Genomic DNA, 16,106 nt, shown 5'->3' with positions numbered 1-16,106 from the left:
ATCCCATGTACGTGGATTGGAAGAATAAACATAATTAAAATGTCCATACTACCTAAAGCAATCTACAGATTCAGTGCAATCCCAATCAGAATCCCAATGACATTCTTCACAGAAATAGAACAAAGAATCCTAAAATTCATATGGGGCCAGAAAAGACCCCAAATAGCTAAAGCAATCCTGAGAAAAAAGAACAAAGCTGGAGGCATCACAATCCCTGGCTTCGAAACATACTACAAAACGATAGTAATCAAAACAGCATGGTACTGGTACAAAAACAGGCACACAGATCAATGGAACAGAATTGAAACCCCAGAAATAAAACCTCACATCTATGGGCAGCTAATCTTCGACAAAAGAGCACAGGACATACAATGGACACAGGAAAGTCTCTTCAATAAATGGTGCTGGGAAAATTGGACAGCCACTTGCAAAAGAATGAAAGGAGACCATCTGCTTTCACCATACATAAAAATTAACCCAAAATGGATCAAAGACCTGAAGGTGAGACCCGAAACTATAAAACTATAAAATAGGCAGTACACTATTCGTCATTGGTCATAAAGGGATCTTCTCAAATTCCATGTCTACTCGGACAAGGGAAACAAAAGAAAAAATAACCAAGTGGGACTTTATCAGACTAAAGAGCTTCTGCAAGGCAAAGGAAACCAGGATCAAAATGAAAAGACAACCCAGCAGCTGGGAGAAAATATTTGCAAACCATATATCCAACAAGGGGTTAATCTCTATAATATATAAAGAACTCACACATCTGAACAACAAAAAAACAAATAACCCAATCAAAAAATGGGCAGAGGATATGAACAGACATTTTTCCAAGGAAGATATACAGATGGCCAATAGGCCTATGAAAAGATGTTCAACATCACTTATCATCAGGGGAATGCAAATCAAAACCACACTAAGATATCACCTTACACTCGCGAGAATGGCTATAACCACCAAGACAAAAAACAACAAATGTTGGAGAGGATGTGGAGAAAAGGGAACCCTCATTCACTGCTGGTGGGAATGTAAAATGGTGCAGCCTCTATGGAAAACAGTATGGAGATACTTCAAAAAATTAAAAATAGAAATACCTTATGATCCAGCTATCCCACTTCTGGGTAGTTATCCAAAGAACTTGAAATCAACAATCCAAAGAGGCTTATGCACCCCTATGTTCACTGCAGCATTATAGTCAAGATGTGGAAGCAACACAAGTGGCCATCAACAGATGATTGGATAAAGAAGATGTATATATATATACAATGGACTACTACTCAGTCATGCAAAAAGACAAAATCGTCCCATTTGCAACAACATGGATGGACCTGGAGGGTATTATGTTAAGTGAAATAAGCCAGACAGAGAAAGACAAACACTGTATGACCTCTCTCATATGTGGAATATAAACTAACACAAGGATAGAGAGAACAGTTTGCTGGTTACCAGGGGGAAGTGAGCTGGGGGGTGGGCACAAGGGGTGAAGGGGCACATTTATATGGTGACTGACAAATAATAATGTACAATTGGAATCTCACAATGTTATAAACTATTATGACATCAATAAAAAAAAGTTAAACATAAAAAAAAAAGTGAAATTATGACAGCTAAAGGTTAAGTTTCAGTTGTCTTAGAAATTCACTTCCACAGAATTATCACATCTTATGCCCCAACAATGCCATAAAAATTAAGTTTAACGTATCCATTATTGATGGTCTATAAAAATGTTAAGTATTTGATCTTCAAAGATACAAACTTCCCCATTACGTGAATAGGTCACTGACCTCCTCAAGAAAATCAGGTCCCTCATCTTTAAGATGAAAACTTGGCCTAGATGCTTTGGAAGGGTCCCTTGTAGCCCTAATATTTTATACATAATCCCAAAATAGAGTTAGTAAAAGACACATTCCCCTCTGTAGATGCAATGTACAGTGTAAGAGTATGAATTGGAGACTGGAAATAAAGGACCATACGTTTCCAGGTTATAACTTTCATGATCATATTCAAACTATACAAAAGTAGGTGAAACTAGAAAAGTACTTTCATATACTTCCTAATATAGATTCCCTCCAGAAAACATTAGATTTTCTGGTTTCCTCCCAAGAGCCCACTACACAGGCTCTAAGAATGACATGCATCTATAATTTTTAAAATTAAAGAAATACAATAAAACCAATATGTACATTTCAAATATATTTGTCTTACCAGGTATTTTCTTTATGTGGTTCAAACTATAAACGAGATCTTGAGAACTTTCAGGTAATAAGACTGTTTGTTGATTTGGTTTAAAGACACCAGAAACTAATTTCGCCAATAATTTATTAGAAGCTACTCCAGCACAGCCAGTGAGACCCAGCTGATTGTACACGGCTTCCCGCATCTCTGCTGCAATCTGAGATCCAACAAGGAGTCTGATGTGCAAGACGTCCTGCAGGTTTACGGCTACAAAACAGTCAATGTCGTTAAAGGTCACCACCAAAAAATTTAATTTTGAGTTTAAAAAGGGTACAAGGCTTAACCTATATGCCCCCCAGCCCTCTCCCACCAACACCTCCATAATGCCACCCACTTAACTTATCTCTCTCGTTCTTCACAGGAATTCAGAGAAGTAAACAACTACCACAAGTGAATTCTAATGGCCTGTGATAGTGAGCACGTACTGGGAGTGCTTAATGATTAACAGATATGAAAACTGATCTCTCATAAAAAATTCTTACTGACGTTAGTAAAACTTTTACTCATGTTTACATATAAGTAAGCATACAAGTAAAAGTATTACATTAATAAGAAAGCTAACAGTACAGCTTTAAAGATCTGAATACAAACTTTATGTGCTAGAAATGTGCTACTGAAAATAATTTTGGATCTGTATATAGTTTAAGAGATCTTTTATAAAAGGTGTATGGAAATTATATAGGAACAAATCTTCTTAGGTGTGAAAATGGTATTCAAGTTATATGAGACAGTCCTTATCGTCAGGAGTATTTACGGATGAAGTGTCATGATGTCTGTAATTTACTTTTAAATGTCTCACTAATCAATCAATCGAGAGAGAGCAAGATAAAGCAAATGTGGCAAAATAACAACAGGTGTATCTACAAGGATGGGCATAATAAGTGTTCTCATTGTACTATTCTGTTAACTTTTTTGTAGGTTTGAAAAAATTTTTAACAACATCTTGTGAAGAGAAGGAAGAATTCATGAAGACTTAGACATTTTCTTTTTAGGATATAAAACTGAGCTCTCCATAATATGTTCTAACCATAAAGTCTGAGTTTGCTTGAAAAATTAGATAGAAATATATTTGGAACCTTCCTGCTACTCAGCTCTTCTAAGTGACAAAAGAGCACAGATACAAAAGACACGTGAAAAGCATCATGTCTTCTTCTAGAAGAGAACTGTAGCTCTACTTCCTTTCTTGTTGAATATCAGGGAGGTAGAGAACTAGACTGGAGATTGATCACCAGCTCTCCAAAAAGGGGGATAAGAGGAAGCACATGCTGAGACCTAGGAGCAAGAGGGTCAGGGAAAGTCTTAAACAACAGCAGAGTAGCTTGTCTTCTAAGTGGTATGATGTGGGAGTCCAGCAGCAGAGTCACAAGACGTTTGAAAGTCTAACTGGATATTCACTGGAGCTAAGTGCAGCTTATTTTCAAATATAAATATCCCTGGAAATACCATCAGTCATTTATACTTTAATATGAGAAGGAGATGAACCATTCTGCTTTCTTGCTAAGAGTTGGCAAAGATTATTTAACTACTTAAATATGAGCTTGCAAAAGATGGCAGGTAGGCCTGGACAAGCTTCCACAGGGGTAACTCGGGAAGTCAGAGGGCAACAGGAGGGTCTTGGTGCCTTGGAGATTCGCAAATAGAAAGAAACAAGCAAAAGAGGCAACAAAGGCAAATTTAGACTACCTCAAAATTTTGCTTAAAGATAGTTTTAGGAGAATCAAAAATTATTTTAAAAAGCATATTATCAAGCCAACTCCTATAACTTAAGGATAACCTAAAGAGGTATGGCTCTTAAAAATGGTAACACAGACAGTGTCAGAGAACTGAAAAAGTGTTGAGCTACATGTCATCAAAATCTCATTTTCTGCCTACTTAATATGGACTAGCAAGCAATACCTAATTTTAGTCATCTCAGATTACTGAAATATGGCTATCCCTCCAACAAAAGCCATAAAACTTTCAGAAGGACACAGTCAACTCACTGAATTCACTGAACATCATGAAATGTATGTACTTTTAGTTACCAAACAGAATGAATAAGAACCTACTTACACTGATTACTGTATACATGACCTGACACAGTCAGCGCTGAAAGTTCATCCCTTTGAAGTTGCTGTAGTCTCTTCTCAACCACTACTGTTAGATCCACAAAATTTTCATCAAATCCGAGTCTCTCAACAACTGGACTAAATTCTTCCAACAACTCTAAATTGAAATAATATTAGAGCACAGATGTAACTGAAGTTATAAATAGAATAAATTTAACTATTTTATGCTTAAAAAATACATCAAATATTTGTTAAAGGTTTTACATATAGTCACAGTTCCACAACATCTTTAATAAAGTCCTCAGTTAACTGAGATTTTTTTTTTCTGCACTACATTTTCAATAAAAGCAACATTTTCCAACAAAATAAGTCTAAAAATGACATTCCCTGGGCAGATATTCATAGCAATATATTTAGTTCAATCTCCTATACCTATAATTTCTATATCTGTAGTATATTAAATATCAATGCTTATAGTTTATGATCTTGAAGCAGTGGGTCAAAGAATAAATTATAGTCTGCCTAGAAAAGTAAAAACAAGTAATAACATAGTCTAGCTATACTTTCCACAAGAGTTTTAAAAAGGCAAAAAACAAAATAAAATTTAAAACTTCCAATTAGTGAGACAAAAAAAGTCACTTAATTTTCAAAATATACTACAATGCAATATTTTGATTAGTCATCCTCCAGCTTATTCCTTAAGGGCAGAGATGGCCAATGAATTACATGTATTTGAATGTCCGGCGTCTAACACAATACCTAGTCCTTAAGTCAAATGATTACTAAATTGAAGTGAACCAAGATTTGAGGTATCAATTCTCACTTTTAGGATTAAGACTAATAAAAACTTTGAAATCATCAAGAAGATTTACTTCTCTCTGAATCACCTACTGAAACCAGCTGGATGGCAGAAAACAAATTATTAGCCTTTTATTATACAAAAATGCATAGGTTCTTGAAGCCCCATAATCTGAAAGCTCAGAAATAAAAGGACTATGTCATTCCACACAGATCAGTTTTTTACACAAATATGAAAAATGCCTTGTTTTATGATGCCAATACTGATAATATCAGGCGAAAACAATTAATAAAGATAATAACGTGACCTGGTGACCACCAAAAATCACTTCCAGTCTACCTAGAGAAAACAATTTATATACTCTGAGGAGAGACTGACAACGTGTCTGATCATATAAAAGAATTATTTCGCATTTCCCTCATCAATTTCTGCAAATTTTTTTCAAAAGTATATACCTGATATCTAAGAGTAACGGGTAGGAAACAAAATAGTTTATCAAAACAATACTACATGAGAAAAATAAAGTACAAAGTTTTAAGTACTAAACAGAAAAACAAGTTAAATACAGAATCGTGCACACAACTGGTGGACCACTGAATACTGATTGATTATATTGGTTCTATTACTAGGTCACAGGGATAAATCACCTATCCCATTCCTGAAGTTAATCTCTTTTTTGCTGTCAACTTCATAAATAAGATGCATTTATTTTTACATATAATTTTGCAAGGCCAAAGAGAGGAGTTCATAATTAGAGAAAAAAACTCTCTAGACAAAAAAGTATATATACTGTAGAATAAAAATGTAGAATAAACAATAAGGTTATACATCATAAACAGGTCAGAGATAAATTCAGTATGGGACTAAAGGCAATGTTCCTACTTCAATTCAGAAAACACTATGAGAAAAATTAACAAAATAACTTTTTATCAATGCACAAATCATGCTTAGAATATTTCTTGTTATTAGTGCATTTTTAATTCTTTCAAGATACTTTATAAAATCAGTGTAAAAACCCAAATTTACTCACTGAGTTTCCAGTATATTTTCATTGTGAAAAGGTGCAGTGGCACAGAAGTCATAAGAGAAAGACTGATATAAGTCTGACACCATAAATAATGTAAAAAAGACAAAACACAATTTGGAAATATATTTATAACACATGGCCATCAAAGGGCTACTTTCCTTAACTTCCAAAAAAATGACACAACTAATTAGAAAAAAGATGAACAATCCAAATGAAAAATAGGCCCAAGTGAATAGGCCATTCACAGAAAAAATATATATAAATGAGCAAAAATATATGAAAAAATGCTCAAACTTACTCATAGAGAAATGCATGTCAAAACAACGATTTACTATTTTTTTCACCTACCAAGCAAAATCTTTACAATTTGAGAATATCTAACACTCTCATACATACTAGCAATATGTTGGGACAACCTCAAGTGCAACATATAAGCAGTATTCAAAATTTTAAATGCAAATTACCTTTGACCTAGCAATTAACCTGTGGGAACTTACCTTACGGATATCCCCATAAAAGTATGCCAAAATTTCTATGTGAAACTGTCTACTGAAGCATATATTTATATGAGCAAAAAGTTGGTAAGAGCCTAATAATCCACCACTATAGAGGAAACTATATAATTTATCATCCAAAACAAGACATTTTTTGAAAGGTAGGAGGTGCTATTAATAATTATGTACAGACGATAGGCATAAAGTGGACATACTGTCTTCATATCACTAAAAAACTGGTTAAACAAATATGAAACAAAATACAGTGGAATACCACAAAAGCACTAAAAAGAATGAGGTCAAGCTGTATGAATGATATGAAAGATCATCAAGAATAAAGGCAAATGCACAACTGTATGTGTTATATAACCTCTTCTGTGTACAATAAAAATTAACCTGTTTTTTTCAATTTTTTTTGTGTGAGGAAGATCAGCCCTGAGCTGACATCCATGCCAGTCCTCCTCTTTTTGCTGAGGAAGACTGGCCCTGGGCTAACATCTGTGCCCACCTTCCTCCACTTTATATGGGATGCCGCCACAGCATGGCCTGACAAGTGGTGCCTCGGTGCACGCCCAAGATCCGAACCCAGGCCGCCAGCAGCAGAGCGCGTGCACTTAACCACTACGCCACAGGGCCGGCCCCTAAAAATTAACTTCTTAATATTCAGACACACACAATTTTGCATAGATGTACAAGTGATTATCTTGGGACCGTAGTCTTCTCTGTTTTGCTTGACTAACCCTTCTTCCCGCTTCCTCCCATTTCAGCACTGCCTTTTCCCCTCCAGAAGTTAACCAATGTTAGAAACCTAGCATATATCCTCTCGTGTCTCTCTTCCTGTTCATATATAGACATATACATATATGTGGAGGAAGGGGTTTGGGCCACTGTTTTACACATATGGAAAAATGTGATACATGTTTTTGCATCTTGCCTTTTACTCACTGAACAACAAGGCATATCTCTATAGGTCAAACAGTATAACACCAATGCATGCTTTTTAATGGCTATATAATATTTCATCATAGGGAACTCTTAGCTTGTTTAGCCATTCTTATCCTGATGAGCATATGTTTTCATTGCACATTTCTACCAATTATGAACCATGCTACAATAAACATTTTTGTATGTATGTTTTATGATTTTATTTCTATTAGATAAATCCCCAGCAGTGAGATCACTGGGGTAAAGAATATAACATATATCTTTAATTTCAAAAAACGTTTCTAGTTTGCTTTTTTAAAAAGGCCGTAATACTTTACATTTTCACTTTTTCTCATTATTTTTTAGCAGGTATGATGGATATAAAAGATCTTACTAATTCAAATTTCCTTAGCCACTAACAAATTTGAGCATTCTTTTTCCACTTAATTCTTGGACGTTGGGCTTGCTCTTTTTGTCAACTGCCTATTCATATCCTTTGTGCATTCTTCTGGAGTTTCTTTTTCTTGCTAATTTTTAAGAGCTTTTGGATATTACGGTATTTAACGCTTTCATCAGGAAACTGCTACAAATTACAAAAGAACAAAAAAATAGAAAAAAATTAAATAAAAAGCTGATTCTTACACATTTTTAAATTATATATATTTGCAATACGCCAGTACACACATTTTCATTTTTCCTGTAATTAACTAAAACACTAAGATTCAAACCCAAACCTTAGTATGAGGGAGTTTACCTACACTGTAATATTTAATATACACATAAAATCTAAGAAAAAATTAATATACGCATTATTTTTGCTAACAGTTCTTAACAGATCAGTTTTTAAGTATGTTAATCGAACACTACAGAAGCTTCTCCCAAGTACCATTAGTGTATTAGAGTATAGCATATTTCTTCATAATTCATTTAAATTTGGCACTTAAAATAAAAAATATTTGAGTTTCTTTGGTACATCTTCCCGTTTTCTCTTTTAAATTTTGTTTTACATTTTTCCTCATATTTATAAAAACACTAGTCATGATAGCATTCAAATTCCTTCCAACTATATTCTTTTTGTCAACAGTACTCATAACACATAAAGTCATCTCTCACATTAAAATTTTTTTAAAGCAGACAAGACCCAAAATAAAAAGTTATTAGCAAAAAGGAACTGACTTACGGTATTTTACATTTATTAAAAGATACATGTAGTGAATAGGCATCCTATATAAAAATTAATGCTGAAAATATATTGTCCATAATATATACCTGTAACCTTATATGACATCTCTCTGTAACGAGTCAAGTCTTCTCCATTAACTAATACCAGTTGTGGACACTTTTCTTTTGCATCTCTGACACTCATACATTTCTTAACTCCAAGTTTCCTAGCTTCATAGTTGCAGGTAACCATCAAAGATTTCTGCTGAACTCCTGAAAAAATAAACATTTTATGAGAAAACTGAGCAGGATGGAAGAAACATCTTAAAACATAATTAATTCCATATTATAATTGTAAGTTGCAATGCAATTTGTTTTGATAAGAATAAAAAGCTCTATCTCAGTTAAAAAATGCAGACTCCATTCATCAAAGTTCTATGAAGTAGAATTTAACAAAAATTACCATAGATCAATATATTCTATGGAATCTTCAGTGAAAAGATACAAATAAAATCCTTCCAGGATTTTTTTCTATACATAACTCTAGGCCATGTTTTACCAAAACATAAAGCAGATGAAAATAACTGAGTACAATTAATTACCAGTTGCTGCTAAAAAAATTCACTTATCGTCTAATTTTCCAATGAATATAAAGCAATGTTCTGTTACAATTATTAGGGATCTCTCTCCAGTAAATGTTCTAATTATTGGACTGTTCTTCATAGTAATCTGCATAAAAGATTAGATAGTGAGGGGGCATTATGAGCCCTCTCATTATCAAAAATGATTAAATTACGATCTTCTACAGACTGGATCAAATTCTAGTTTACTAGTGACTTAAGATTGCTAAAATTATTTGCTTTTTTCTTTACACAAGTTGACTACTTGTTTACCTCTATAAAAGTAACTCATTTAAAATATGTAAAACACAAACAAGAAGGAAAAAAATGTTATGCCCATTCCCCTAACGTAAGACACTTGTTTCTAAAATTTTGATAATATAAACAAGACAAAGAAACATTATTTCACATAAAGATTTCAGATTATGCCCAAAAATAGAACATTGAGTCAAAAGTAATTTAAGATTTGTCAGTGAACTACATAAAAAGTCAGACTGGTAACGTCCTTAAGTAAAAAAGTAGTCTTTTAATGCTGAATTATATGGACTCACCACTATATCTCACCAGCCCAAGTTACGTAGTCATATTTATTGAGTATAGATGAAAGTCTACATATGCTTTCTCCTAGAAACTTTCATCATCACATCCCTCACTTCCCAATACACATTCATTCCTCAGTCTTAATTACACAATATCTTTTTATTAAGCATTATCTACAAAACACCTTGTGTTATAATGCTACTAATTAGAAACACATTTAGGAGAAAACTTAGGCCCCCTAATCCTAACTCCTTGACATCCTTAGGTAAATTTAAAGATCCTAGACTGACCTTGGTGTACCAAAAACTAGTCATCCCTTTGTTCTTTAGTAAATCAACTAGGCTGGGTTGAATTGGGATTTATCAGAACCAAACCAGGCACAAGAGGGTAGCAGCAGGTGAACCAAAATTGCTCTTGAAGCTTATACTAAAAGATAAATCCTTACTACACGCATAAAAGAAATTTTTGGAAATTTAAATTACTTTTCCAATTTAAGATATAATAAAAATGTTAAAACAAGCTAACATACTAATAAGTAAATCCTCAACGTAAAATTTCTCTGCCTTTTATTTAAAAAGATACTTGTGCTTTTATGGAACGCTTGCCTTAATATTTAAGGTCCTGTTCAAAATCCAACTATTTTGTCAGACATTACACAATTCAAGAGTTAATTTCAAAATGGGAGGACAGCTGAAAGCTTCCATTAAAATGTTATAAAAGAGGCTGTTTTTGAGATAAGAGGATTATAAAATTTCACACATTGAGAAAGACTACAAGTTTATTATGGGTTCTGTTCATTTGTTCAGTTGGCCATACTACCTCCATCAAATTCACCATTTAATAAATGAGCCTTATAAAGTTTACACCTGGTAGTGAAGCAAAGATCATCCATAAAACACCTTAAGAACTGCTTCCAAATCTTTCTTAGTATGGTTAATAAATCAGAACATAATAAACAATAAATGAGTAGCTAATCCTATCATACTAGGAAAATATTATCAATGACTAGAATTACCTAAAGGTTTGCCCTTTAGTTCCGGATTTGAGATCATTTCTACTTGTGCATAAAAGCAATCCAGATCCACGTGCACTATGACTCTGGATGAAGAACTTCCTGCTGGCTCCAGCTGATCATGAACTGCATGCACAATGTGCAAAAAAATACAAAAATATATTCAGGCTGTTTATCATCTCTGAGCAACTGGCCATTCCTTAAAACATGGTAATTGAGAAAGAAGAATGCAGAGTGACTTTAAAAGTTTTTTCCTGGATTTATTATTTGTGTCAAAGCATCTAAAAATTACAAACATGAGAGAAACTCCATCTATAGTAGGGTCTTCAGTCCTGTTTATTTAGCATTTATTTGTGCACTGTATTTTTCTCAGGATAGTAATAAATTTCAGGAATTGATCAATAATGGAAGATGCAAGAGGTAATCCTACCACCAAGAAGTTTATAGTAAAATTCAGAGTAAATAGGAAGGGGCAGACAAGTTTAAACGCTGATTTCAACCAACAAAAATTATTCTAAGCGGCATGTCCTTAGGCTTAAAAAAAAAAAAAATCAGAAATACAAAACAGCAGAAGACAGAACCTACGGGTTCCAGGGGACTGTATATAGCTCTCAGATGAGAGCAGGACTATCTGGTTCAGCGCTTAATTCCCAGTTCCTAGAACAGTGTCTGGCATACAACAGACTACCAATAAATATTCGCTAAATTGAAAGAATAAGTAAATATTTCTTGGATTTTAAAAGTAGTTCATGCCATGGCGGGGCGAGGGGTTGACAGAGAGGATTCCAGCTCTTAACACCAGTTAACAAGGCAGGCTAAATGCAATGTGGTATTCTGGTTTGGATCCTGGAACAGTAAAAAAATCAGTGGAAAAAACTGGTAAAATCTGAATAAAGCTGGCACTTTAGTTAACAGTATTATGCCAACGTTAATTTCTTAGTTTTAACAAATGTACCGTGGTGTTGTAAGATTATTAACGTTAGGAAAAGCTACCCCTAAACCTAAAATTATTCCAATTAAAAAAAAAAAAAAGTGCAGGAAAGCAGAGCCCCGGCCCCAGGCGCTGGGGTTGGGTGGTACAAAGTAGAGCCCACGGGCTGGAAGTGGGTCACCGCAGAGGCGGCCACTGCAGACGTGCCTCGTCCTCGGTTCCGAGCCATTTCTTCCAGCGCGGGCTGAGGCCAGGCCCCAACCTGTGCCGGGAGGGCGACAAGGTTCTCCATTTCTGCACCTTAACCCGCCCGGGAGCTTCTTAGGCTTTCACTGGGCGGTCTAAGGCACCACAGATGCACCCTCCACGAACACACTGACGCACCCACCCTATTCCTACTAGGCGAAGCTGTCCCGCTCGGGGTCTTAGCCACAAAACACTAATGAAGGGCAGCTCTCTCGACGGAGCCCGGACGACGGAAAGGAACCGAGGGGGGCGGGGCCCGTCACACCCCAACGGCCGCGGCCGCCGCCCTGGGTGTCCGCCCGCCCCGCCCTTCTCATTTACACCAAAGAAGATCGTCGGACTCCTCAGGCTCCGGCGAGCTGCCGGCTGCCCCCGCCTCCAACCGCTCCATGGCCCGAGACGCGTCCTCTTCCTGGTCGCGGCCGCCTTCCTCCTCAGGCTCCACCCCCTGCGTCTCCATCCAGCCGCGGCCAACCGCAGCGCAGTTTCCGGCCGCTTCCGCCCGGTCTCCAGGGAAACCGCGGGCCGACCGGCCCCAGCCGCTCCGGCCCTGGCGCCTGCGCCGTCCGGGCCGACCAGCCAGTTACCCGGAGGGCGGCGCGGGCTGGGAATCCTTCGGACTCACGTGCGCAAGTTCCCTCCCGCGCAGTCGAGGCCGGAAGTGAGGAGTTGTCATTCCGAACAGCTCGTTTTTTTCCTGAGGTCTTCGGTGTTAGTTCCAGACCACGAATTAAAGTTAACCTTTAATCTTTGCTGAGAGGCCATCCTGTTCTCCCGATCAACTGTTAGCAAAATTGCTAACCGTAAGATGCTGAGCGATTTATAGTAGTGGGAGTGGGGGAAAGGGTGAAAATTATGGTAAGAGCAAGGCGGCCATATACACGAATAAGATTAGCAAGTATGTTGAAATTTGTTGCATTTTGTTTGTTTGATTCAAAGAGACTGTGACAAATTGGACCCCTGATTTTTAATCATCTAAACTGAATAGGATTTTGATATTATATGAGCTTTGAGGTCATAAAATCTCCAGTCCAGATCTTCCAGCTTACTAACTGTGTGATTTGGGGCAGGTTACATAACTGCTCTGAGCCTCAGTATCTCCACTGTAAAAAAAAAAAAAGCTGTCTTGGGTGTTGAGAGTAAATGAATGAATGGATGAAAACATACTCTAATCTTCCAGTGTATATAAAACACCTGGCACATAGGAGGTGCTTAATAAATGTCAAATCTCTGCCTTCTGTTAAGATACCTTGTGTGCCTGGAGGTGCGGCAGTGTATGTATATGTATACATGTATATATTCACACACATTTTGTTTTTTTACAGGATCTGCTCTTATAAATAGGATGTGAGAACATTGAGAAATCCTTTAAAGGACATGTTGATGCATCCATAAAGGAGAGGGAATAACAGGCAGACCTGGGGCTCAGTGGTTTGGAGACCAAGTCTTCCTCTTTGGGTATTTTACACTTAGACATCTGGACCAGTTCCCCAAAAGTGTCCAGTCTAGGATCTAAAACAGCGATTTAGAACAATGCTGCTTTCTTTGTGAATGCTGTTTGATAAGTCTAGATAAAGAGCTTTTGACCTTTTGAATTAAGTACCTCTTTGGCCACTAAGTGCCTCTTGGCCTATCTTCAAGGGTCCAATTACTTGTAGACAACTAAAGTATTTTTTTTGATTCCTCCATGTTGAGAATGATACACACCTCTACAATACCATGGCAAATGAAAACAGCTCCTTTATAAGAGCTCTGGGCTCACTAACACTCAACAGCTTGAGTAAAAGTGAGCCAGCATTGAAAAACAACACACATAATCAAGCCTTCTTTAGTTGCATTTATTTCCCTGTCAATTATGAAATTGAAGAGTGGCTTTTAATTTAGTAGAAGGATAGACAAATAGAACCTTGAAAACCCTAGGGGAGTAAGCCGGGCTGGCTTTATGAGTGTATAACCTACGCCATAACAGAGAGCTGCTTAGAAGGGCCCCAGACATGGCTTCATGTTCTGCTGTTGTCTTGAAATTCTTAATAATTTTGAATAAGAGACCCTTCCTTTCCATTTTGCACTGAACCTCACAAATTATTTAACCGGTACTGGGGACAAAGGGAAGTGGCATAGAAAATGACTTCTTAAACACCTGTATGTCAGGCACAGGGCTAAGAGCTTAAAACAGATTATCTCATTCAACATGCCCTAGAGGGTAGGTATCACCATTCTCATTTTACCAAAGGTGAAACAGGCCGGCAGAGACTAAGGTGCTTACTCAAGATTACAAATCTAGTAATGATAGATCCACTTTTCAGAGTTTTCCATAGGGAAGAATTCATTAATAATGTTTCTTCCGTAGAGGAAATCACTTCCTCTGCCCATTTTCCTTGGTGCTTCAAACACCAGACAACCTGGAGCAGGAAGAATAAACATCCCTTGACTATATTAGGAGGCATAATAAGAAAATTTATATGAGCTAATATGTGTTGCTTTGTTGTGGGATGAATTAGAGAAAGCGTTTTTTGTTTTTTGGGTTTTTTAAATTCTATAAATCCCCTCTCCCAGTTTTAATTAATTGGCTCTAATCTAGGATAATTTCAGGAAATAAATATTTTGAGCCTGGATCATATTGTATATTTAAGTGCCAAATGAGAAAAACAATTGCAAGGTAGAACAAACATATTTAATTAAATTATGGTTGAAACAATATTCATGAGGGAGCATGAAGTTGCAGAGTGTGGCTAGCAGATAAAGAAACTGGGGCCATTTTAGAGCCTCAGAAGTCAAGACATTATGAATTTACATACATTAAAAGTGATAAGCATGAACACCCATGTCAGTGAAGGGTGGGAAACAGTTACCAGTGCCTGCTTCTCTCCTCCTAGCCAAGTTGGCCACATATGGTTCAGAGGCAGAACTCTAGACAATGTTTAAGGGCTTTGGCATGAAGAATGTGAGGGCATTTGTGACTGTCTGTGTTTTAGGCTGGTGGTAGGTTAGGTAGAGGTTGATCATGGGATCAAAGGAACAATTTGAATTGGCAAAGGCACAAAGGGTTTGGTTTTATATCGTCTTTGGTCTTCTCAATTGGTCTTCCATTTTGTCCCCTAGGAGATATTTGGCAATGTCTGGAGACACTTTTGGTGGTCATATCTGGAGGATTGGAGCTCTGCGCTACTGGCGTCTAGTGGGTAGAGGCCAGGGATATTGCTGAACATCCTACAATGCACAGGACAGCCCTTCACAACAAAGAATTACCCAGCCCAAGGTGCCGATTGGGCCAAGGTTGGGGCACTCTGGCCTAGTAGTATTTACACCATCCTGCTCCCAATTCCCTCCTCAGCTTAAGATCCTCAGTTGTAATAAAAAATTGGTCTTCGGATATGTGCTTTTAATTATAAATATGACATTTTTAGAAAAAGGAGGATATAAAAGGGGAAGACAAGTATTATTTAGTTGCTTTTCACTGTGGGAATGTACATTCTGAGGCTAAACAGCAAATGAATGCATTTGCTGGAAAAGAGATTTAAGAAAAATATCCATACTTTTATGGAGCTTGTGAGTTGCCCCTAGGGTGAAAGGCTCATGAGTCAGAAATAATTTACAAGGCTTAGAAGCTAAAACCAGAAAATACCGAAAGGCTTCAGATGGTTGAAAGCGAACTATAATTATGATATGCTGTTGTACAATGTGCATGTCATGCAGTATTTACTTAGTAACTTTCATCCAAGGATCTCAAACCCTTTGCATAAAAACTTCAGTCGTCATGAAGAAACCCCTATTTTTCTCTCCCTTTTTTCTGCACATCACAATGCACACCAAAGCTGCAGTTTCAAACTTTCTCAGTGTAACCTAAAAGTATTTGCTGCGTACTATGTGTTTGTGGCTAAGAGAAGGTGTAACAGGCTGGAGTTTTTCTAACAGTAAGCTTCTCTTTGCTTTGACCTTTCTTTGTGGTTCTGTAGAGGCCTGCATAGTCATTTTAGTAACGACATTTAAAATGTTGCTTGTCAGGGTGTGCTCAATGGACTTTGCCTTGTCATTTTGGATAGAGAGAGGTGGGGACTAATCTGAT

The 16,106-nt window shown here is 36.7% G+C and overlaps 1 protein-coding gene across 6 annotated transcripts in view; it reads right to left on the bottom strand.

The window, feature by feature from the left end:
- The window catches only part of POLI (DNA polymerase iota), a 31,766-nt gene extending 19,266 nt beyond the window's left edge, over window positions 1-12,500 (bottom strand). For 4 of the 6 annotated variants that reach the window (XM_058557161.1, XM_058557162.1, XM_058557167.1 and 1 more), the window contains exons 1-5: window positions 12,362-12,500; window positions 10,867-10,989; window positions 8,800-8,964; window positions 4,291-4,443; window positions 2,209-2,445 (exon numbers count right to left, since the gene is read on the bottom strand). In XM_058557161.1, coding sequence (XP_058413144.1) covers window positions 2,209-2,445; window positions 4,291-4,443; window positions 8,800-8,964; window positions 10,867-10,989; window positions 12,362-12,500 — 817 coding nt within the window. The other 2 variants (XM_058557164.1, XM_058557163.1) reach the window with 2 other exon arrangements.
- Window positions 12,501-16,106: the final 3,606 nt, after the last annotated feature.

The sequence above is a fragment of the Diceros bicornis genome, chromosome 16 (assembly GCF_020826845.1).
Source record: "Diceros bicornis minor isolate mBicDic1 chromosome 16, mDicBic1.mat.cur, whole genome shotgun sequence".
Classification (NCBI taxonomy): domain Eukaryota; kingdom Metazoa; phylum Chordata; class Mammalia; order Perissodactyla; family Rhinocerotidae; genus Diceros; species Diceros bicornis.
Note: the sequence above shows the minus strand (reverse complement) of the source record. Positions and strands in the feature narration are given on the sequence as shown.